At 34.8% G+C, this 23599-nt stretch overlaps 2 protein-coding genes across 2 annotated transcripts in view; both read left to right on the top strand.

The window, feature by feature from the left end:
- The first annotated feature begins 552 nt into the window (after nt 1–552).
- On the top strand, nt 553–10557 carry LOC112050832 (DNA polymerase theta). The gene is made up of 9 exons (XM_024089195.2): nt 553–2980; nt 3058–3182; nt 3262–5192; nt 5543–5726; nt 6230–6411; nt 7188–7357; nt 8312–8645; nt 9239–9503; nt 10163–10557. The coding sequence occupies exons 1-9, from the start codon at nt 849–851 to the stop codon at nt 10450–10452; spliced, it is 5613 nt and encodes a 1870-aa protein (XP_023944963.2). The 5' UTR covers nt 553–848; the 3' UTR covers nt 10453–10557.
- An 858-nt stretch (nt 10558–11415) lies between these two features.
- LOC112050827 (tubby-related protein 4) overlaps nt 11416–23599 on the top strand; it is a 36472-nt gene continuing 24288 nt past the window's right edge. The window contains exons 1-2 of the mRNA XM_052884714.1: nt 11416–11682; nt 19796–19960. Of these exons, the coding sequence (XP_052740674.1) occupies nt 11587–11682; nt 19796–19960 (261 nt within the window). The 5' untranslated portion in view covers nt 11416–11586. The remainder of the gene's footprint in view (nt 11683–19795; nt 19961–23599) is intronic.

Here is a 23599-nt window from a genome sequence, read left to right as displayed (position 1 = left end):
GTTTAGTTTTTAAGTAAAAAAATAGCCAAATAAGGTTGGGCTAAGATTGGACATAAAAATAATATACTACTGTAGGGAATCATTGAATTTTAGGTACTTGTACCGAATCACAAATATAATGTAGGAAATAGTAGTCTGAAATGGATATGATGTCGCTCAATCTCGTGTTGGCTCGTGCCGATGCTAGGTGGCGCGACTTGTTTTCGTAAAGAGTAGGGAATTAGAGAGGGTTAGCAATCGGGCGGAAACGACTGGCGATGTTAAGCGCTCGCCGTACGGTCGACTTTTAGTATTTTCGTGGTGTTCGAGCCGTCCACATTTCTTGTCGTGTAATTCTTTGTTGGTTACTTCTGATAAGCGGGGAGAATACCTTGAGCAATAAATGGTGAGTGTTGGCATGTCGCAAAGGATTCCTTAAACCTGCACCCGCAGTCACAAGCCTCTGAGGCTGCTCAATGTATTTAAATTAATTTACTCTTTGCTTCTAAATCTGCTAAAAAAATATATATATAAAAATTGGTTGTAACCATAGATTAAATAGTCGGTACTATGTTCTGTTTACGGGGTCATACCTTATTCGTCTGAGCTAACATCATTGATTATCTGTGATTAAAATATGTCACTTGTCAACTTAATGTTGTCACTTGTCAGTGTCACGTTAATTTATTTACCAATCAAAACAAATACATGTGCCAAATACCAAATAATTCAAAATGAAGCGTTACGTTTAAATGAGTTTTTACCCACCTAATTAATAAGTTATATATTTTACATTTTGGGTTGGGTACTGCAAAAGAAAATGTTCAATAATATTTTACAAAGTTAACAAAGTGCCCATACAAGTTAAAATGGTAATGGAAGAAAAGGATGAAATTGACTTGCAACTATTTACCGAAAATGTGTCTTTTCTTGCTGAATGTTTCGATAACTACTTCGCTGTTCAGAGTTCTTTAAATTATGTTAAAGATTGTGTTCAATCGGAGTCCAAACTTTTTACTCAAAAACCTCAAAAACAGAAGGTATATAGAAAAGAAAATGTTCTTTCGCAAACATTGACTAGCAATCAAAATGTTTCTTGTAATATTGAATTATTATCACAAGTAAAGGGACTAAATAAAACATTAAATAAGAATTTGAAAAATTGGGGTCTTCCCTACGAAATAACAAGCAAATATGAAAGAAAAGGAATAGTAGAAATGTTTGACTGGCAAGTAGAATGCCTCAGTAACTCCAACATCCTTCTAGATAATCAGAATCTTGTGTACTCAGCGCCCACCTCAGCAGGAAAAACTCTTGTTGCAGAAATATTGGCAATTAAAACAGTTTTGGAGCGACAAAAAAAGGTTATTTTCATATTGCCCTTTGTATCTATAGTGAGGGAGAAAATGTTCTATTTACAAGACATCCTATCTAGTTCTGGGGTCAGAGTTGAAGGGTTTATGGGATCGCAATCTCCTCCAGGTGGTTTACAAGCAGTTCACATAGCTATTTGTACAATTGAAAAAGCAAACAGTCTAGTCAATAAACTTTTAGATGAAGGCAATATATCAGAACTCGGAGCAGTTATTGTGGATGAATTACATTTGCTTGGAGATGCTCACCGAGGCTACATTTTAGAGCTCCTTTTAACAAAAGTTAAATATATTTCTTCTAAACTTGATAATATGAAAATACAAATAATTGGTATGTCAGCTACATTACCAAATTTGAAAGTCTTAGCGGACTGGTTAGAAGCTGAACTTTATATCACTGAATTTCGACCTATACCATTAAATGAATACTGCTTAGTTGGCAACAAATATTATGATAAAGATGGTAAATATATTGGTTTATTTATTAAACCCAATAAGGAAATGGAATGTTGTGTTTTATCTCTGTGCTTAGAGACAATCAAAGAAGGATGTTCAATTTTGATATTTTGTATGACTAAAAATAGATGTGAGAATTTAGCACAAAGTATTGCATCCTCATTTTATAAGTTAGGATGTACAGATAATGAACAAGGCATACTTTTAAGAGAGCAATTGAAATTGAACAGCATTTTAGAAGTTCTAGAGCAATTAAAAAACTGTCCTGTAGGCTTAGACCAGATTTTGAAAAATACTATATCATTTGGTGTTGCTTATCACCATGCAGGGCTTACATTTGATGAGAGGGATATTATTGAAGGAGCATTTAAGTCTGGTGCTATAAGAGTATTAGTTGCCACATCAACTCTTAGTTCTGGTGTAAATTTACCTGCTAGGAGAGTAATTGTTAGATCTCCTGTCTTTCAAAGACAACCAATCAATATATTAACATACAAACAAATGATTGGAAGGGCAGGGCGGATGGGTAAAGATACACAGGGTGAAAGTGTTTTAATCTGCACTGCAGCTGAGCAGAAAATTGGATTTGATTTAATGATGGGTACTTTAGATCCTGTTGAAAGTTGCATTGAAAGCAAAGATAAATTTATGAGAGCCATTCTAGAAATAATTGCTAGCCAAGATACTTGCAAGAAATCAGAACTCGAGTTGTATTCTAAATGCACTCTCCTGTGTGCTCAGCAAGCTATTACCACATCCCAAATAGATTTACTAGAAGACACAATAAAAGAACTTGTTAATTTTGAATTAGTAAGAGTTCAAACAGAAGCTGATGAAAACAGATATGTTGCTACATCATTTGGAAAAGCATGTCTCTCTTCATCTATGGCACCAAATGATGGGCTATCATTATTTTGTGAGATTCAAAAAGCTCGTCAATGCTTAGTGCTAGAAACTGATCTTCATTTGATATATTTGGTTACTCCTTATAGTGTCAGTAACCAATGGAATGATATAGACTGGTTGCATCTACTTACACTATGGGAATCTTTAACAGCTGCAATGAAAAGAGTTGGAGAACTAGTGGGTGTTCAAGAAAGCTTTATTATTCGTAGTTTAAGGGGTGCCAATAAATCTAATTGTAATCAAAATAAATTGAGTATCCATAAAAGGTTAATTAGTTTTTGTTATTATAGAATGGGCCAATGATGATTTAAAAGTTACATGATACCATAATTTTTATTTTTAGGTTCTATACAGCATTAGCATTGCAAGACTTAGTTAATGAAATCCCATTATCGGAAGTAGCCTGTAAATATCAATGTGCTCGAGGATTTTTACAAGGTCTTCAACAATCATCAGCAACATTTGCAGGTAGGTGCAAAAAATATGTACATAAACAAAGCTTCTTTTATGTATTATGTGTATTTAACTGTTATAAAAATTACTCTAGGAATGGTAACAGCGTTTTGTCATCAGCTGGGTTGGAAGAATATGGAAACACTAATATCACAGTTTCAAGATCGACTTCAGTTCGGAATTCATTCAGAATTATTGGAATTGATGAAACTAACTTCTTTAAATGGAATCAGGGCTAGAACTTTATTTAATGCAGGGTTTGAAACAATTTCTAGTGTAGCATCAGCAGACGTAAATGTAATAGAAAATGCACTTCATAAATCTGTACCTTTCCAAAGTGAAAAGGAAAGGGAAGGAGATGACGACATTGAAGTTAGAAAACGAAATAAAATCAAAAATATCTGGATTACTGGCTGCTGTGGTATGACCGCCCGGGAAGCTGCAGAAAATCTCATTTTGGAGGCACGCAAATATTTAACACATGATATTGGTGTCTCAGAAATCAAATGGAAAGATAATTGTTCTGATAATTCTTTGGGCACTGATGCTGCTATTGATGAAGTTATTGTTAATAAAAACCACGAAGATAACCAACACGCTGAACCCCAAAATGATGTAAAATTGAAAATTATTAATATACAAAATACTATAAAACAAGAAATCATACAAGAAAATGTAAATGATGAACTTTCTTGTAAGGATGATTCTGCTAAAATCGACGTTAAAAACAATGTTGATAAAAACATTTGTATAGTGTCTGTATGTGAAAAAAATGTCTATAAAATAAATACCGATGAACAAGAAAGTGAAGAAAACGAAAGTAACAAAATTAAAAATGGTCTTAGTGAAAACAGTAACTGCCAAAGAGAAAATGAAAAGGTCAGCTGTAACAAATCTGTATTTGCCCCTATAAAAGAAGATCTTATGTGGGAATCGCTAAATTTTACTGGAACTTTATTGGAAAACATTACTAAACTCCGTAAATCGGATACCGTATTTTCGCCAAACATTAGTTTTGGCGAAGAAATAGTTAGCTCAAACGCTTTAGAAGAAGACTTGCCTAATATGTTCACTTCCAAATTTACATCTACTAAAGATATCAGTTTGTTTTCTTCCGAAGGTGACAGTTCAAGTGTTTTCGATGATTCTTTAAACTTACTAACAGAAGCCACTGTAGAAAATAAACTAGATGCTCCATATGTTCAAACATGTACAGATTACAGTGATGTCAATACTAAATCAATACTAAATGGTTTTAAGTCCACTATAGTTGATGAAGATGACGATATTAAATTAATATATGATGATGAGATAGGAGATTCAAATGAAGATGTTCATGTTAATTTGCAAAAATCTCAGGAGTATGAAATACTAAATACACAAGATGTAAAAGAACCGAAGCTTAAAAGTAGTTTTATCAGTCCACTAAAACGACGCTCCTTAAATAGCAATTTACATTCCATGGCAAAGAAATCCAAATCATCAAATGAGATAGAAGTTCAATTCAAGATAAATTCTTCTAAGTCGAAATATTTTACACTAAATTTCGAAAAAAAATGTATAAATTGTTACATTTTAAGAGAAGACGATATACGTACAAATTTTACAAACATTAAAAATATCACAGGTTTTTCAATAACTTTTGATACTAGTTCATTAACCAAAAGAACTGGAGACGTGATTGGGAGCAACATTGTATTTATAAAACCGATTGTTTCTGTTAAACAACAACTAGACAAGAGAGAAGAATCACCTATTATAAATGGAATAGCGTTGTGTCTAAGAAATAATTTATGCGTTTTCTTAGATTTAACATCGCTAGACAAACACTTGTCTGCATTAAAATGTAAGATGGCATTATTGTTTTCCAATGAATCAGTTAACATAAAGATGCTATGTGCAAAAACAAACTTTGCACTCATAAAGAAATGGCTTGGAAAAGATTTGCTCTCACGTTGTACTGATATAACGTTAACAGAATGGTTATTAGATAGTGATGAGAAAATATCAAGAATTATTGACTTAGTAAGTTCTAAAATTGTTATTTTTACGATGAATATCAAAATTATATTTTTCGCCCCGTGCCTTTTACACCCACATTTGTAGAAGGTGAACTCTTTTGTCTGGAAAGTTCGTTGGTAACACTCCCATGATATGCGGGTGACGGAAAGACTGCGTGGGTGTGAAATTGTGGGTACGGAGAAGTGACGTGCATCAGTCGTGGGGTTTTCATTCATCGCTACATGCCCCCCGCCCCGCGCGCATCATCGGGAGTGTTACGAACGAAGTTGCCAAGCTATACAAATGAAAATAATTGAATTTTTGTCATAACTTTAGTTATCTTATACGATTAAGAAAGCGATTTTATTTTACAGACTAAAAACTATTGTGATATTGATTTGCTGAATAGTCGAATAACTGTTAGTGGCAAACTAAAGACCTATAATGATTTAGACAAATGCGAAATGTCGTGTCTAAAGGCCTGGTGCCTTTGGGCAGTTGCAGACAAACAAAGTACAATGGTATTGTCAAAATATAAATTTTTGGAAGAAACTTTGTGTAAGTATAACTTTCATCCGATGTAACTTTACAATAAATACAAATTTACTAATTTATTTCGATTTTCGAGATTCACAGATTCAACAAAACTCTCCAACACTTAGCATCCTTATGTATACATTACAATGTATACATAAGGATATGTAATGGTAAAGGAATAATACCTATAACTTTACTAGATTAAGTTAGAAAAAATAATAAAAGAAGTAGCTTTTTATATCTTCGTTTGTGTATTCGCACTAATCACCAGAGATAACACGGATGAATTTTCATGCGGTTTTGAATTTACTTAACATCTTGGTTGGATTTGATCTTGAATTGGATTGCATTCATTGAGATTCGCCATAGGAAATACTATCGGGAAAAGTGGGAGTTTGCTTGTATTTATACACTGTTACAGACCAAGATGCCAATATGAATAAAATTGTATAATTTAATGATCCAATACGAATAACATTGAATATCTTTTTAAAAGTTATAAAAGATTCAAGATGGCATTACAGATACCGAAACTCAAGTAGCGAAGATACTTGGGAACTGCGAGTACCACGGCGTTCACGTAGACAAGAGCCTCGCGTCACAACTTCTGATTGATGTGAAAAATTCACAGGATATCCTTCAGAGAAAAGCTTTTAAACTGTGTGGATACCATTTCAACTTCAATTCGTCGAAAGACGTAGCTAAGGTAAGAAACTAATTTAATAATAATTCAATAATAAAATATATTTATATTTATATTATATAGTATGTAAAATGTTTACATACTATATAATATAATAAATTTATGTATTTTTATATCTACTTTTTGTGTTTTCTCGTCGTATTTATTCCTTTATTCCGCACTTTAATTTCTTTATCCAAAGGTTGTCTGGCAGATATTGCTAAAACAACAAGACCGCCTTGGCATGATTGTATACTATGTTTTTTTTTTAAATAGGGATGATGACAGTTTTGTAAATTGTATATTTTCGAGTACTCTAATAGTAAAGCAATTTTCTTAAAGTAACAGGATATCTGCGATCATTACTTTTGGAGCTTCAGGGATTTAAAGGCACTGCCACGTTCCCTTAAAAACGCCCCATACAAAATGTCACGAATTAATGACGTCGTTGATTCGCTGATCGTTAGATTTGTATGGGCGTTCAAACGAAATTACAAATATCTTTGTTATTTGTGCGTTTATGTTTGTAAGGAAGCTAAAAATGTGTGAATTTTCATCTAATTATGATAAAAGAATATTAGTAGATTTAGAAATTTTATAATCTTATTTATTTTGCAAACATCAAGTAAATCTTTGTTTTTTAAACATTAATTAGTTGATATTGACTTTACGAGTAGTTAGTTACCTGAATGTCTCATAAAATCAATATATTCAAACTTAGTCATCATCCCCATTGTTTTTTTGTGCAATAAAGTATTATTAATTAAAATGCGGGTTTTTAAATTATTTGAACATTGTAGGCTCTAGGAATTTACAAAGGACGGAAAGTAAGCACCAAAAAGACAGTGCTCTGTGCCCATAATAGTCCAATGGCCAGTGTTGTGATATATTGGAGGAAACTCAACTCCATTCTCACTAAGACCTTGTACCCGCTCACAGAACAGGCCTTCAACTACAGCTCGGATGACAGGTTTGTTCGTCTTCACTATCCATACGAGGCATATATTGCTCACTGTTGAGCACGAGTCTCCTTTTTGGATGAGAGGGGTTAGGCTAATAGTCCACCACGCTGGCTCAATGCGGATTGGCAGACTTCCCATATGAAGAGAATTGAGAAAATTTTCAGGTTTCCTTATGATGTTTTTCCTACACCGTTTGAGACACGTGATATTTAAAAAAATAATCCTAAAATGCACATACTTAACTGAAAAGTTGGGGGTGCATGCCCCGGACTGGAGTCGAAGCTACGTCCTAAGAATCAGAGACAGAGGTCATATCCACTGGACTGTCACGACGAATTTTTATACATTTTTATATTTCGTTTTTTTAATAGGACTTTTAATACGACCTACTTAAAAAAATAAAGAGAAATTCTAAAAAGTTATCACTGGGTGTAGATTATGAAAGTCAACGTCTTTTTATTAAACTAGGTTGAGCTGAAAACAAAATTATTCATGGAAGATACCGCAAATGCAGGCAGTGTACACGCAGGGTGCAGCTATGAATAAATGATTTGATTTCCAGGCACAGAATAGATAATGACACAGAATGAGTCTTTACAAGCCGCAAGTGAAGTCGGTGAAACCCATAAAAATAAAACCATATGTCACGCATGCGTCTCCTTAACATCCGCATAATGTTGCTATATACTTATACAAAATTCGTTCATAATTTATATTTCACTAACAATAATTACGTTCATCATAATCGTCTAATAATCATAAAAAATACTCCATCTTAGTTATTGAGAACAGTTTTTAAAATATTTAAAAACATAAGACGTCATTTTTCTGGAATAAATTTAAAAATTATGTCGTATTGACTCGAGAATGTATTAGTTTTTGAATTTGTATTTGGAATGGCTGCATCACTGCCGTGTTCCGTGCGTTCTATCTGCCTATTATTCTTTAATCTGTGTTTCCAGGATAAGCCCCACCTACACGATGCTCACTTGCACCGGCAGAATTAGTATGCACGAGCCGAATCTACAAAATGTACCACGAACGTTTACCATTCCTCTTAGATATATTCAGGCGGTAGACGAAAATGCACCTTGCGAGGACGTAATAGAGTTCAATTGTAGGAATATTTTCAAAGCGTCGCCTGGATTCGTATTCGTGTCCGCTGATTACTGCCAGCTAGAGATGAGGATTTTGACTCACTATTGCAAGGATGTGGTTTTGACTAGGATTATGAGCTCGGACGTCGACGTTTTCAAGTCTATTGCAGCGTCGTGGAGTGGCGTTACTGAAGAGCAGGTATTACTCATTGTATTATAACTTTGTTATTTAGTATTTTTTTTATTTGTGCGTTCACGAATAAAATAAAACCTAACCTAACCTAACCATTGGTTTCTGAGTCACTCAAGTTCCGGTTCTTAGGAGTATCTATGGAGTTCACAATCTATCGACAGTTCACAATCTCGCGAGATAGATTATAAAGTAACATTGACTTCTTATAATAAAAGGACGCACAATCATGTAGAAAATTTCACTTAAAAACTGGCCAATTTTGCTTTGACAGTTTTAGAATTATTGATAAAGAAAATTATACCTAAAGGCCATTAAATATAGTCCAATAATCGATAAAATCCTAAATTCAGAGCAAATTCAACCATAAGTATTAAGTTTAAGGTTGAATTTGCAACTAAGACTACTTGTATTGAGTGCCAAGAAGTTGTGTTTAGCGCTCATTGAGTGGGGACGTTTTTGGTCGCTGATTGTGCATCCACTTTTTAATAGGATATCGATGCTTGATCGAGAGAGTTATTAATAAATTCATGACCCTCAGGGGTTTTTCAAAATTTTAATTTTATGTTATTATTATCGGCATCCGCTCTGTTATTCGTTAGGTGGACGATGATCTACGGCAGCGTGCCAAACAGCTCTGTTACGGTATTCTGTACGGAATGGGGAACAGAACGTTGGCTCAACAACTCGACGTTACCGAGATAGAGGCTGCCATGTTTATGGACACATTCTACAAATCCTATCCAGCGATCAAAACATTCACTCAAAGTGTAGTCGACGGATGCAGGCGCAGTGGATATGTGGAAACATTGATGAAACGGCGCAGATATTTGCCGGACATAAATAGCAACGTTGTGTCCAAAAGAAGTAAGACATATTTTTATGTGACTCTTAGATTATTAAGAGCGATATCATCAGTAGATTTGCAAATCTAGCAGATACTTTCCCCAAGGGTTCATTTGGCGTAGAATGTACGAGTATAAACCACGGCTATTTTATACGTTTTAATATTCACCTTGTTTGCATTTTTCGATATGTATTTTACAAAAATCTTGCTTTTAATGCTGAATTTCATTATTTTGCTACTAGCCGTCGCCTCTTTGTTTTACCCGCGTAGTTCCCCGAGAATACTAGGTAAAATGTAGCCTTTCACAAATAACGTGGCTTTAAGCGGTGAAAGGATTTTTATAATCGGTTCAATAGATCTAGAAATTACTCCCTACATAGATATTTCACAAACTTTAACTCTTAATAATATTAGGTACTAGCCGCGCCCCGCGGTTTCACCTGCGTAGTTTCCGTTCCCGTGAGAATACGTGGATAATGCCTATGGGACTTACAAATACTTAGCCTTCTATTGTAAAATCTGTAGGTCCAGAGATACCCTCTACAATACCACAAACTTACCGCGGAATTCTATTAAATTAAATGGATCTAAGGAACGTCGCCGCCGAAAAATTGTCAGGATTCCGAAATTAGGAAATTAGCAAAGTATCATATTATTCATTGTACTGTTACGTTGACAGGTACAGCTGAAAGGCAGGCAGTAAACACAACTATTCAAGGTTCAGCAGCGGACATTGCAAAGGCTGCGATGTGCGCCATAGACAAGAACACCAGCAACGATGCTGACAAACCTCGTCTTATTTTACAAATGCACGATGAGCTAGTCTATGAAGTCATCGATTCAAAGAAAATAAACTTCGTTTACACAATCAAAAAACTAATGGAGGAAACAGTCCATTTAAATGTGCCTTTACCGGTCAAAGTCAAAACTGGTTACGCTTGGGGCTCGATGGAAGAAATAAAAGTTTAATTTATTGTTATTATTAATCATGAAATTGTACAGACGTTTTCTTTATTTGTATTGTCTGTGATATTTTGTCTAATCTTAAATAAAATGTATTTTCGCAAACATGAACGATTTTTTCTTTATATCTATACTTATAATAAAACAAATTAACAAGTCAAATTCTATACATTGAGATATTCTAGGACGACAATTCTATATAGGACGATACTGAAGCCAAAATATATATTTTTTATTTTTTGTCTGTCTGTCTGTTTATCCGTGTTTTTTGTTGACCGGGCATCACGCTGAAACTACTGAATGAATTCAATTTAAACTTGGCACGATTTCAGACCATAATACTCATACGTAAAAGGATACTTTTGTTGCGAAAATTAAATAAAAGGTGACACAGGTGTCGAATGTATGGAAGGTCCATCATTTTTCAAGTTATATTTGTAAAAATGTAACTATATGTGTAGGTACTATTAAAAATAAAAGTTTATTTGTTTGTTACATTTTTCCTAGGTTCCTTGCAGAAATAGATACCTATTAAACGATAACTTTTCCGATGAAACGACGAGTACTTAAGTATTTTCCGGACATATACAAAACAATGCCGGCATGTCACACCGAAAAAGTCGTGGCTTATCAAATATTACATAAACCTCATGCTCAATAATCCCATCACTTGCTATACGATAAAAAAGAAAATATTGCCCACAGCTAATTTTAACCAATAGCCACGTTTTCACACAAAATGCAATTCGCATTTCCCACTCAAAACTATTTAGCTGCAATTAACGTCCCATTGTAAAAGGCACAACAAAGGCACTTTGGGACATTTAACCTTGGCGCCATCGCAGCGCGATTCCGAGTTTTTCCCACTTTTCCCAGTTAGCGTTAACTAAGCACAGAGGCCGCGGTGCGCGGCTCCTAACGCGCAATCAATATCTGCGCGCTACGGCCCTTGGGAAAGCCAGGCAGCTTGTCACCCTCTGTCACGCCAGCCGGCCGACCCACAACCCGTAGTTACACGTTTTATATTGCTCTCATAATGAAGCACTCTTAAAAATGACATATTCGCGGTGTTTGGTGGCTGTGGAAAACGCGCGCGGTTGATCTGACCGATCAGTGATAAGGTTTCAGTGTTTCACAATAATGCATTTACACTTCGAAAGGAACGTAAACGCAAAATGCGACTGCACGATTCTGTCGCTGTCGTGGATGGGCAAAGTTCCCGACGAGCTGCCAGAGGTGAGTACGGTTGGTGCCAAATTATATTTCAATAGCAACCTGTAGATTTATAAGTTGGTACCTACTCCAGACTAATGAGTAAAAATACTGAAAGATTACGTGTAGATTGCCTATATTAGGTATTTTTTTCAAGATGAAACAGAAAAAAACATAAAACCACTATGTTACCTGTATGTTTTCTTTCGTTGAAACCAAACTACAGATCCCTATCGTTCCTATATTTTAGTGCCTCAGCAAAATAGTTGTAAGTTTATTATAATAAGTAACTAGGTACCAAAATTGATTGCACAAACAACTAAATATTCGTATTTAATGATTACATATCTGTCTTTACCTAGGCATACCTACTGAAAGACAAACTGATATTTCAATTGAATACTATATCTTACAGACCTTAAGTTACGGTATCCTAGAGATTGCTTTCTTAATTGCTTACACGTTAGATTGTTAACAAGGGGCTTAAATGACCTAATATATAGGTACGTGGTAGTTTTACTCCTGAGTAAATAGAGGTAGGTGAGTAAATAGAGAGTTATAATGGGTTTTTATTGAGGGTCAAATGTTAATAGAATTCCGAGTTATAATGGGTTTTTAGCGTAGCGTGTTACATTCTACTTTTCACTATGATTGGGAGAAAATAAAATAATCCAACAGGTAATTACAATATTAAATAGTTAATTTTATACAATTTATACAAATTCTGCGATGTTTAGATATGATTATTGTACTTTTAGAATGAATATAGGTATTTACCTATTTATGAATTAAAACTTTTATTAAATATTAATCTACTTTAAATATTATAATGATCAAGTTTTTACAGTTAATACAATAATATATTTCACTAACCTATCTTTTGAGCAGATGAAAGTGGAGCCCCCAGCAGATCATCTTTTTCATTTCATTAATACAGGAGAGGGAAGGTAATTTAAAAATATTGGGAATACTTACGTATTGAAACATAATGTCAAACATTGTGGAACCGTTAATGGAACTGTGGCCGTTCACAAAGACGTGGGTTCGATTCCCATCGGTTCTGCCATTTTTGGTATTATTTACAGAGAATATTCTTTTTAAGTAAATAATTTACGTTTTAAAAGAACTTTTTAACCCCCGACGCAAAAAGAGGGGTGTCTGTCAGTCTGTGGCACCATAGCTCCCGAACGGATGAAGCGATTTCAATTTAGGTTTTGTGTATGAAACGTGACTTATGTGTGAGTGTTCTTAGATATGTTTGATGAAAATCGGTTGGGACGTTTAAAAGTTCTGGGGTTTGAAAGTGGGGAAGAGAATATTGATGACTTGATCGAGAGTGTAATTAATAATTTCATTACCTTCGGGGCTTTTCGATATTTTCAATTTTATGTTATACTAGCGGACGACCGCGTCTTCGTCCGCCCTTAGACCTCTTTAATCCAGCCCTTACAGTAGTATCGCTGTAAAAATGGAGTAACTTCTCCCGTTTTCCCAACATTTTCCTTCACTGCTTTACTCCTGTTGATCGTAGCCTGATGAGAAGTATACTATAACCTGCCCAGGAGTATGAAGAACAGTTGCACCAAGTTTCGTTAAAATCCGTCGAGTAGTTTTTGTTTCTATAACGAACATACAGACAGACAGGCAGACAAAAGTTTTACTGATTGCATTTTTGGCATCAGTATCGATCACTAATCATCTCCTGATAATTATTTTGGAAATATATTTCATGTACAGAATTGATCTATCTACAGATTTATTGTAAGTATGTAAAGATTATTCATATTTACGTTTCATATCGTCTCTCCTATTAGGAAGGAGGCCCTGAAAGGAGTCGTTATAATAGGCTGATATGCACATACCTATAAGGTGAAATACCTACCTTTCGTGCCTATATAGGAAGAACTAAAGTAAAACGGCTTATATACTTATTACGTCGTGTGAAGCCGGCTTAAAAAAGGCTTTGAACTCACGGACCGAAGACCGTCATTTAGAAAGCTTAGCCCTTTTCTATTTACATTCCTTGCAAATTGCAATATTCTATCCTCCAGGGGATTTTAATATACCTTTTATGTTTCATTGTAACGTTTTACCCCGACTCGACTCAGTCCCCTGCATCATAATTATCTCGAGATAAAGAGGAATGATGAATATGATTTGACTGTAATAAATGTTTCGTTTATGAATATGCGCATTAAGTAATGAGGCTATTCTGAGGATTTTCGAATTAAAATATGCAAAGACTGAACTTTTATTTAGGTAACTTGGTCAAAGACTGAATGACTAAAAAGATGAGTGTACCTATTATTTTTATTGTAAGATATAATAGGTATAGTAAGCTATCCTTAAAGATAGACCTACATATCCGGAATATAAGAATATTCCAAGGTAATATACAGCATTTTCGATGAAAGCTCTTAGGTGGCTGGATGTGACTCGATCACTTTATCCTCTACTTCCAACAATTTTCATCAAAGTATGTACTCTACCTCCCTCATAAATAATAATTATACTTTTAGCTAAAAACCGTATGAAAATAAGTTAATTAGTTTTGAGTTTATCACAAACAGACAGACGTGAAGGAAAACACTTTATAATATGTATAGAGAGTTAAAAAAATCCACGAAACCTCCTCGTATTAATGAAAACATCTCGTCAATTACCAAAGTGCTACTTAACTAAGTACACAAATGTAAATATCCTGTTCGTTTATTTATCGTAGAGCCAAGATTAAAATCAAAGATGTTCTTGTAATGAAACCGTGGCATATTAATGTTACGTAACCTGAAAAGCTTGTTCTCGTTTCTAGGTACTAGCTATGTACCTACTCCAAATTGCGACGTTCCTTTCCTTTATAGATAAAAGTCTGTCATTGGGGTCGTTTGCAGTACCTATCCAAACATCTTATACCTACTAATAAATGTAAATGTCTGTATGTTTTTTAAATCACGTAAAAAACCCGTTTTGCGTAACGTGTAGAATTGTGTTATGTTTGGTATTGGTGATTTAAAATAAGTAAGGTAAAATATTCTAATCATCCACATTCATTGGATCAATTTCCACCTTCACACAGAAAGTAAAACTATAAGAAATGTAACAGTAATTGTTATCAATTGTAAATTATAATACTGTATAACTTTTTCAAAAGAGCAACTGTTGAGTTTCTTGCCGGTATCTTCTCAGCAGAACCTGCCTTCCGAACCGGTGGTAGAATCTTTACAAATAGTCAACTGACGTGTCAAAAGTGCTTGTAAACTGAGCCTACTTGAAATAAATGATTTTTGATTTGATTTGATTTAATTATATAGCTTATCTACTAAAGTTCTCAATGAATTTCACACAAATTTTACAGGTAGGTACATTACGCTTAGGTATATAATACAGGTAGATAATACAGACTTTGCCCTATTGGAACGTATTGACTTGTTAGGAGGAGGATGAAAATCCACACCCCTTTCGGTTTCTACACGACATCGTACCGGAACGTTAATCGCTTGGCAGTACGAAGCCTCCCTCCCACCAGCCAAAAAAACTTTAATCAATTGTATGTACCTACTCGTATTTACAATTGTATGAATATATGAATTTATATGTTTAAACGTTCAAATATATATTTACTCGTAGCTATATTATCTACTTGATATTTTATGAGATAACAACAGTTCGAGTGAAGTTCCGACCTTGGTGAAATCTGTTTTTGCTTATTGGATGATTGATTGGGGATAGGATGGTTTGTATTTACCTACTAACTCGAACTTTGAAACTCTATTGATAGGATAGAAGGAGTTAGGGTTCTTCGCAATGCTTTCTATCACAAAATTATATACAGAATCGCACGACATATCTCATCAAAATACATACAAGTAAACTAAATTAATAATAAACTATAATTAATTATAAACTATAATTAATTGTAAATTTTGTCATTTGAACTGCTTATTTTATGATTCAATGTAAATCGTTTTGTTAGGTATTCAAGTAACAGGAACACGTTACGATGTTTACATAATCAACCCATTTCGGAACGAAAATGGCAATTGTGACGAAATTTTTTAAAAATAATTTACTAATTTGCCTAGTTCATTTTTCAGCTCATGGTAGGAATAAATTGCACTGAAGGTAAGGATTTTTGTATTTCGTCTAAAAATCAATACTATTACTTGGAAACCGTAAAATTTCGGCTAACATATATTGCTTCATTTTTAACCGACTTCAATAAGGAGGAGGTCCTCAAGTTGACCGGTATCTTTTTTTATTATGTCATTTATCATTCTGTAGAGTATGTCGTACTATTTTCGGGACAACCTGAACAATTTATATAAAATTTGAGATGAGGTTGGTTAAAAAAATTAGTTTACGATAGACGGATAACTATGTTATACCTACAATATACATTGCTTTAATAGACTGACTAAATACCCTTTGGTAGCCGGATGAAAATAGATCTCAAACAATGTAGAAATAATCCCATTATAAAAACATTTGCATATCAATATCATATAAGCTTGTCCTGTCTGTTTAATGAAAATTGAACGTGGTGTTATTACGCAATCCAAATATTCGACGTGATAAAGGGAATTCACTCGGCCAAAAGCTCTATTATAAAAGCTTTTGGCTGAGTGAATTCTCGTTAGCGCGATATATTTCACGTGTAGGTAAGTATTATAGGTATTTTCCAAATAATTCTATTTACTTTTATACTGGAAGATGAAAGAAATAGTCGCTTACATTCTTAAGATCTGTAAAAATCTGCTATTGCTTAAAGTTGGAAACGGTTATATAATAAAAGTAACCATTTTCTATTCTATTCTAATGACCAATTACAGAGTCATAGGCCTATCTCATTACAGGAGCAGGACTTTAGAGCTGAGACCCACCACGCTATTCCAAATGTTTAAGAGGTGTTATGAACGGAACTAACGGTTCAACTTGCGTTTCGAGGCATGGAGTTGTAGCTTTATTGGCAATTGTGGACTGTTACTGAGAATTTCATAAAAGCTCAATATTTTACAACCCAAAGAACTCGAACTCAGAGCTTCATGATTCGTGAACGTATAAACTAATCTCTCGAAAATGAGGCGGCGAGGCAAGGGAATAATGTATATCATATTTAAAGAACTGTAGAGTGTACCTACCAACTATGCAGACATTAGTAACTGTCAGAACTAACTGATTTATTGAGAAATTAATTACATCCGACGAATTTCGAACCCCACAGTGGGCGTGTCACACATGAGTCCAGCCTGCTAAGGCACAGCTATTTGGCTAATTGCCAATCTCTCTTCCATCTCCGGTGCACCGCATTTGCCAGGACATGCTATTACACCTAGTGATGATTGCAATTATAAACCTATTTGTGTTTTTTGAAAAACACACTCATTTGTAGTAGATCTAATCCGGAAATTGAACGCCAATTTAAAAAGGCATATGCTACATGATGTGCTTATCAACCGACGAAAGGCAATTAAGGTTAACAACTAGAAAGGTTAACAATTCGACGTGTATATTATTTTTTTTATGTATGAACATTTGAAACTTTTTGCCGAGTAGTCCGATTTTGATAATTTGTTTTTCTAAATTTGATTTTTGAGCTTTGGTTATTTTTGTCTATTATATTGAAATGTTAGTGTACTACAGCATCCAAACATGTCAAATAGATTAATTGTATCAAACTTTCAGAGGTTATTATATATGGCAAAGAGTGACTGATTCAAAACACAATCCTTCCATTTGGCTACGCCGTAGTCGGGTATATTTATAGGCTCACCGCTGGTTGGGCCAATTAGGTAGCCATCAGAGGTTAGCTGTACAATACCCCTAAATACATTAGAAATGCAGCTCATAGTCAAGTTGATACTTTCCTTAGTTGAAAATATTTAAAATGATTCCAAACATTTTTGTTTTACATGCTTCTACAGCTCCGCAGCTTATTGCTACGAGACAATAATTTACGTTTTGTGTATCATCTCAAGCGAAAATTACGAGGAGTATAAGAGTAGTGTATCATCTCAAGCGAAAATTACGAGTAGAATTAGGTATACAAGAGTCCTATTAATATTAATTAATAGGACTCTTGTATACCTGATGGTATTATATTTTCACATAACCATTGTAAAGAGAATACAATAGTTTTTTTAATAATTTACAATAGTTTTTTTACCATTTTGTAGATTTAATGATCAATGGAATTTTACAAATTCGCAATATAAACCACAAATTGTTCATTATTTATAATTATATCAAAGTAATAAAAAATTGTTTCAATCCACTCGACAAGCAAATTAAAATGCCGCAACATATTCAGTATTATGTGCTTACGTAGGTACGAGTACACAGTTACACACTCGTAGATAGTGGTGTTTTATTTAAATAAACAGAGATACTCGTAACTCAGTGACACAATCTGTTGGATTGCGTGTCCGAATTCCGGAATGTGTCGTCCCTAACCCCTTAACCCGTATCCCTTTGTTTGATAATGGCGACACATATTGTCTATGTGATAACTAAATAACTTTCCTTCTATCCCCATTAAAAAGAAGCTTCATTTTAGCGTTCACTGTTGTTCAAACAAAGACAGTAGGTATTATAATTGTTTATGAAGTCGTCCGGGGAAGTACTACACACAGTGTTTTTTTTTATTCTTTACAAGTTAGCCCTTGACTACAATCTTACCTGATAGTAAGTGATGATGCAATCTAAGATGGAAGCGGGCTAACTTGTTGTAACAACTTGGAGGGGGATGAAAATCCACACCCCTTTTGGTTTCTACACGACATCGTACCGCAGTGCTCAATCACTTGGCGGTACGTCTTTACCGATGAAGCCTCCCATCAGCCAAACCTGGACCAATTAAGGAAACCTCAATCAGCCTAGCCGGGGATAGAACCTCAGGACTTCCATCTTGTAAATCTACCGCGCATACCACTGCGACACGGAGGCCGTCAAAACTAAAGTGTAAGAAAAAAACAGACATTGATATATATTTTTTTTGTTGTTAAAACTTTTTCATTTTCTATTCTTTGTTAAATAAAAAATATGATTTCATGTTGTCTAACTACGCACTACGTTACACTGTTCTCATTTTCAAAAGGTTAAACGGAATGAAAATGCCCCCAGGCATTAAGTTTCTCCGATGTACGAAGCTTTTCCTTTGTGCAATAAAGCACAAAACGTCAACATTTCTCTTCAACGGATCAAGCTTGACGTCACTTGTAGATACATGGTCACAATTTCCTATGTGGAAAAATATATAGCTGTACCACAAAATGAAAAAAGTGAACGCAGCATTTGCTACAGAAAATATTTTTACGAGCCTTTTCGTCATTGCGCGTATATAAAACATCGACGCCCCGCGGTTTCACCCGCGTAGTCTCAGTTCCTACGGGGACAAAATATAGCCTATGACACTTTCTAGTAGTAAAAGAATTCTTAAAATCGATTCTTTAGCTCCAAAGATTCCCCTATAACCGCTTAAATTTTGAAACGTCATGATATTATTAGGTAATGGTGACGGTGACGGTCCCAAACTTGCCTTGGTTCGAGAATAGCCAACTCAGCCAGCCAGGTGTTTTCTTTTTTAGTTTATCACCATTTAACAATAAGTATATGATAGCCAGTTATGTAGTAGTACGTTTTTTTACAAGCTTTTTTATCGTTTATATAATCATAAACACTATATACGACTATTACATAAACTTTTAATAAAACTTTGAACCTGTTTCATGTGACAGTTTATTATAAAAACGTATGCAATTAACTTTGAAAGTATAACTAATAATTAATTATCAGCTGATAGACGTCCACTGCTGCACGGCTATTCTCTTACGATGCGAGTTTCAAAATCACCGTTATCTTTCTCATTTTATAGTACTGTGTAAACAGAGAGAGATAGAGGTGAATTAGAAACTCGCACTAGCGAGTTATAAAAATATCGTTACAGAATAGCCTAGCTGGACATAGGCCTCTTACATGGACTTCCAAACAAAGGTCTCGAGCCGCCAGCATCCAGCGGCTCCCTTAATAACCTCGGTCCACCTAGTGGGGGACAATACTGCGTTTTCCGGTGCGGGGTCGCCATCAGCAGCTTGGGACCCCAACGTCCATCGACGTTGTATATAATTAGTGTAATTGTTCCCAGGAGGAGGGGTGGAAGCTGAACCGCAACAACTACTACCAGGAGGGCTGGCTGGCGACTGGCAACGTGCGAGGTGTAGTGGGCGTCACCTTCACCTCCTCGCACGCGCGCCGTCCGCATGACCTGCCCGCGCGCACCAACTACAACTTGCGGGGACACCGCTCTGATGTAAGCACTACTACCCCTTTTATGGTTCCGTAGTCTACAAGGACTCGGTTCACCGTATGGTTCGCCTTAATAGATTTGGCTGTAATTTGGAATGGAGACAAATTATATCCTGGAACACGTGTAATTAAAAAAAAAATATAGTCACATTTCAATAAATTTACATGAAAATTTAACAAATTATAGCCAAAACCTTTTCTTTGGATTTTTTATTTTTATTTATCCAATTTTTTAAAACAATTGAATTCCACACGGACAACATAGCGTTCGCTCTCTACTTATATATTTAAGAGATTCAGAGAAAATTTGTGCTTGACTTTTATGTATTATATCTGTATATCTTTTCGATGTTTCACGAAGACGAAATAATATTCTTTTGTTCGTAGAATATGTATGTAATAAACTATACCATGTTTTCTCTTTATATATAAACATATCACTTTTAGTTACTAGAATATATTATTTTAGTAACAGGGACTGAAATCGCTAACGTCTCGGTCTTACGTCATTGAAGGGCCCGTAGCCCCCGTAGCGGTAGACATCTCGTAGATCACGCGTAGCAAATCACTACGCTTTGTCGTGAAGGCTGTAGCTCGTAGGCGTCTACTTGTCTATGGCTAGTCGTAACAGCGATAGATTGGAATCGATAAATATTTTTACTAACAGCCTTAAAAAGGAGGTTTTGTATGGGACCTGTAGGGGTTTTAATGTATATTAACTTAAAGGCGGTTCGATTTGTATACATTTACATCCAAAAGTATTTAGAGAACTCTTACTGTCAATAAATATTTGATTCTCGAACTTTCTTATTTATCGCAGTCTAAATAAAGTTGTAATTGCTATTTTAGAATGATCGTGTTCTTAGTCGTTATTCATTACGTACACTTTGTCTAAAAGTTTCATCCTCACAACACCCTCAACAAAAAAATAACTTTTATTATTACACGTTTAAAAACTTTAAATAAGAATTTATTATTACCATTAAACAAAACCCTATTTAGTTATTTACAACAGTATACAATTAGCTATCTTAATAATAGCTTAAATTTATGCCTTAACAATAAGAAGCACACTTTTTAACGAAAACAATAGTTGTTCCATTTAATAAAGAAGAAAATATTTTCACATTTTTCTTCTTTGTAAATTCCCTTCGCATTAAAGCCAGACGAGCTGCAAAGCCGCGTCAAATTTAAACAAAACCTCCGTCTAAGAAGCTATTCATCTTACAGCCGACTTCAATTATCTTTTTAAGACGTTGCAACAATTAACGACTTTAGAAATTAATTAACGAGTCGCATATTCGCGTGGAATGTTTATCTTTGAATGAATGACTTTCATCAGTTTTTCATATCACAGCACACAGACATTTTAAACACATCTATTAGATCAAAAACATGTGCCTGACCTTAAAGTTAATATCTTTAACGGTTTTATACAACAGTTATATATAATACTTACTTATACATAATATATACCTAACAATTCATAAAATGGCCAAATTCTGGCTATCACAACTTCCTCGCATATTCATAGTGACCAAATTTATTATATATATGTGCATTATGTACCTTTATGTGCATTACATTAATTTAATTGGATCGTAGACTTAATAGACAGACACATAGTCACACAGATACACCAAAATTACCCAAGCACATCCCTTTTTTTACGTCGTGGTTAATACAGTGAAGACTGAATAAACAACATGTTATTTATATGCGGTATGACATTAAAATATTCAGTTTTCATGTCGGTATCTTCTCAACCGTGTGATGAGAACCGATATATCTCGTGATCATAAAATAAATAGGAAACTCGGAATACCTATAGTAGATTCAGAATTGTATTTGAAATAGAAAACATTATTTAGAACAAGTATTATAAGGTTTTCTGCTTTTACTTGGTAATCTGGTCGGCAGAATAAAAGTTTACCGCAATCTCCAGGGTTTTATCTAAGACAGTCTTTCTTTCTTTCCTAACTTTTATAGATGGCAAACTGAAACTTTGTTAATTTTTACGTGTGCTATTTCATTGAATAATATTTCGATTTCTCATTTTTAACCGACCTTAAAAAAGCAGGAGGTTCTCAATTCGATGTTTATTCCATTATACAAATGGAAAACTGACTGATAAATCAACGCACAGCACAAACTATTGGTAGTACAAATAGTCCAATAGTCCGAGGTTTAGGCTACTTGACATCTTATCATTAATAAACGATTTCTGACAATTTAAGTGGTAACAAGTGGATGGAAATATATACGAAGTCGTGGATATTCGCTAGTATCGTGTGTGTGGTGTTACGATGGTTTATTTATAGTTTTTATAGCTGTTCCTTAAGGCTTTTTGATTTCTTATATACCTACAACCAATGATATTAAACACTGTTACTAGCGCATGAAAAATTAGACGCTCAAAAGAGGAAAATTATACACAACTCAATGTTAGTTGTGGTCAGCAACGAACGTTATTTAATCAAATAATACCTAAATATCGTCTACAATGTGGCATTGTGTGTTCAGGAAGTGTAAAAACTACATATAAATAAATATATATTGGAACTAGCGGATGCCCGCGACTTCGTTCGCGTGAAACTCGATGTAAACTTTCAAATACCTCTACCCTACCCTACCCCTACCCTACCCTACCCCCACCCTACCCCTACCCTACCCTACCCTACCCTTACCCTACCCTACCCTACCCTACCCTACCCCTACCCTACCTCTACCCTACACCTACCCTACCCCTACCCTACACCTACCCTACCCCTACCCTACCCCTACCCTACCTCTACCTTACGTTGAAATTTTTCCTGAATTTTCTTTGCTATAAACCTCACGGAGCCTGAGACCTTTCCAACGAATGCAAAACCGTGGAAATCGGTTCGTGCGTTCTGGAGTTATAGCGTCAGGAAGGAAAACCCGACTTATTTTTATACTAGTAGATAAAAAGACAAAATTGTGCATGTATGCGCTCAGTATTGTGCCTATTATTCGGATCACTTTTTTATTTAATAGGGACGTAGCAGATCTATAGTATGAAATTATCATTGCCTACAACTCGTATAGAAAGCTAGCAACATATATAAACACTAGGTAGGTACGTGATTGCTAATAGTAATTCAGTGACTGGGTTTTATCGCGGATTAAATTATATATAAGCTTGATATAAACGATACAATAAACATAGACATAAGACTTTACTATATGATTAAAACCCCTACATTATTATAGCAGGTAACACATTTAGCACTGCTATTTATTGCGAATACCGTGCATGTCTGAAACCTTGGATAAACCTTGAATACTAACTGCATAATTTCTGCGCTCAATCGCGAGCTAATTGTACGAGAACGCGGAACTTGATTGCTTTTATTCAAACACTAGCTGACGCCGCGCGGTTTCACTCGCGTGGTTCCCGTTTCTATAGTTATACGGGAATAATATATAGCCTATAGCCTTTCTTGATAAATCTATCTATCACTGAAATAATCTTGCAAATCGGAACAGTAGTTCCTGAGATTATCGCGTTCAAACAAACTCTTCAGCTTTAAAATATTAGTACAGATAACTTTACATATAAACTTACTAGTTATTTATATGAAATAAAACTGGGCAATTTTGTAAAGCTACGAGAATTAGG

This window comes from Bicyclus anynana, chromosome 12 (assembly GCF_947172395.1).
Source record: "Bicyclus anynana chromosome 12, ilBicAnyn1.1, whole genome shotgun sequence".
NCBI classification, from domain to species: Eukaryota; Metazoa; Arthropoda; class Insecta; order Lepidoptera; family Nymphalidae; genus Bicyclus; species Bicyclus anynana.
The sequence above is the reverse complement of the archived record's forward strand: the minus strand, read 5'-3'. Positions and strand labels throughout refer to the sequence as shown.

Bases quoted from the DNA above. Each gene is read 5' to 3' on its own strand.
- LOC112050832 (XM_024089195.2), top strand. From the start codon at position 849: ATGGTAATGGAAGAAAAGGATGAAATTGACTTGCAACTATTTACCGAA. The intron at 2,981-3,057 runs GTTAATTAGTTT...TTTTATTTTTAG, and splicing joins AAATTGAGTATCCATAAAAG to GTTCTATACAGCATTAGCAT. The intron at 5,193-5,542 runs GTAAGTTCTAAA...TTTATTTTACAG, and splicing joins TATCAAGAATTATTGACTTA to ACTAAAAACTATTGTGATAT.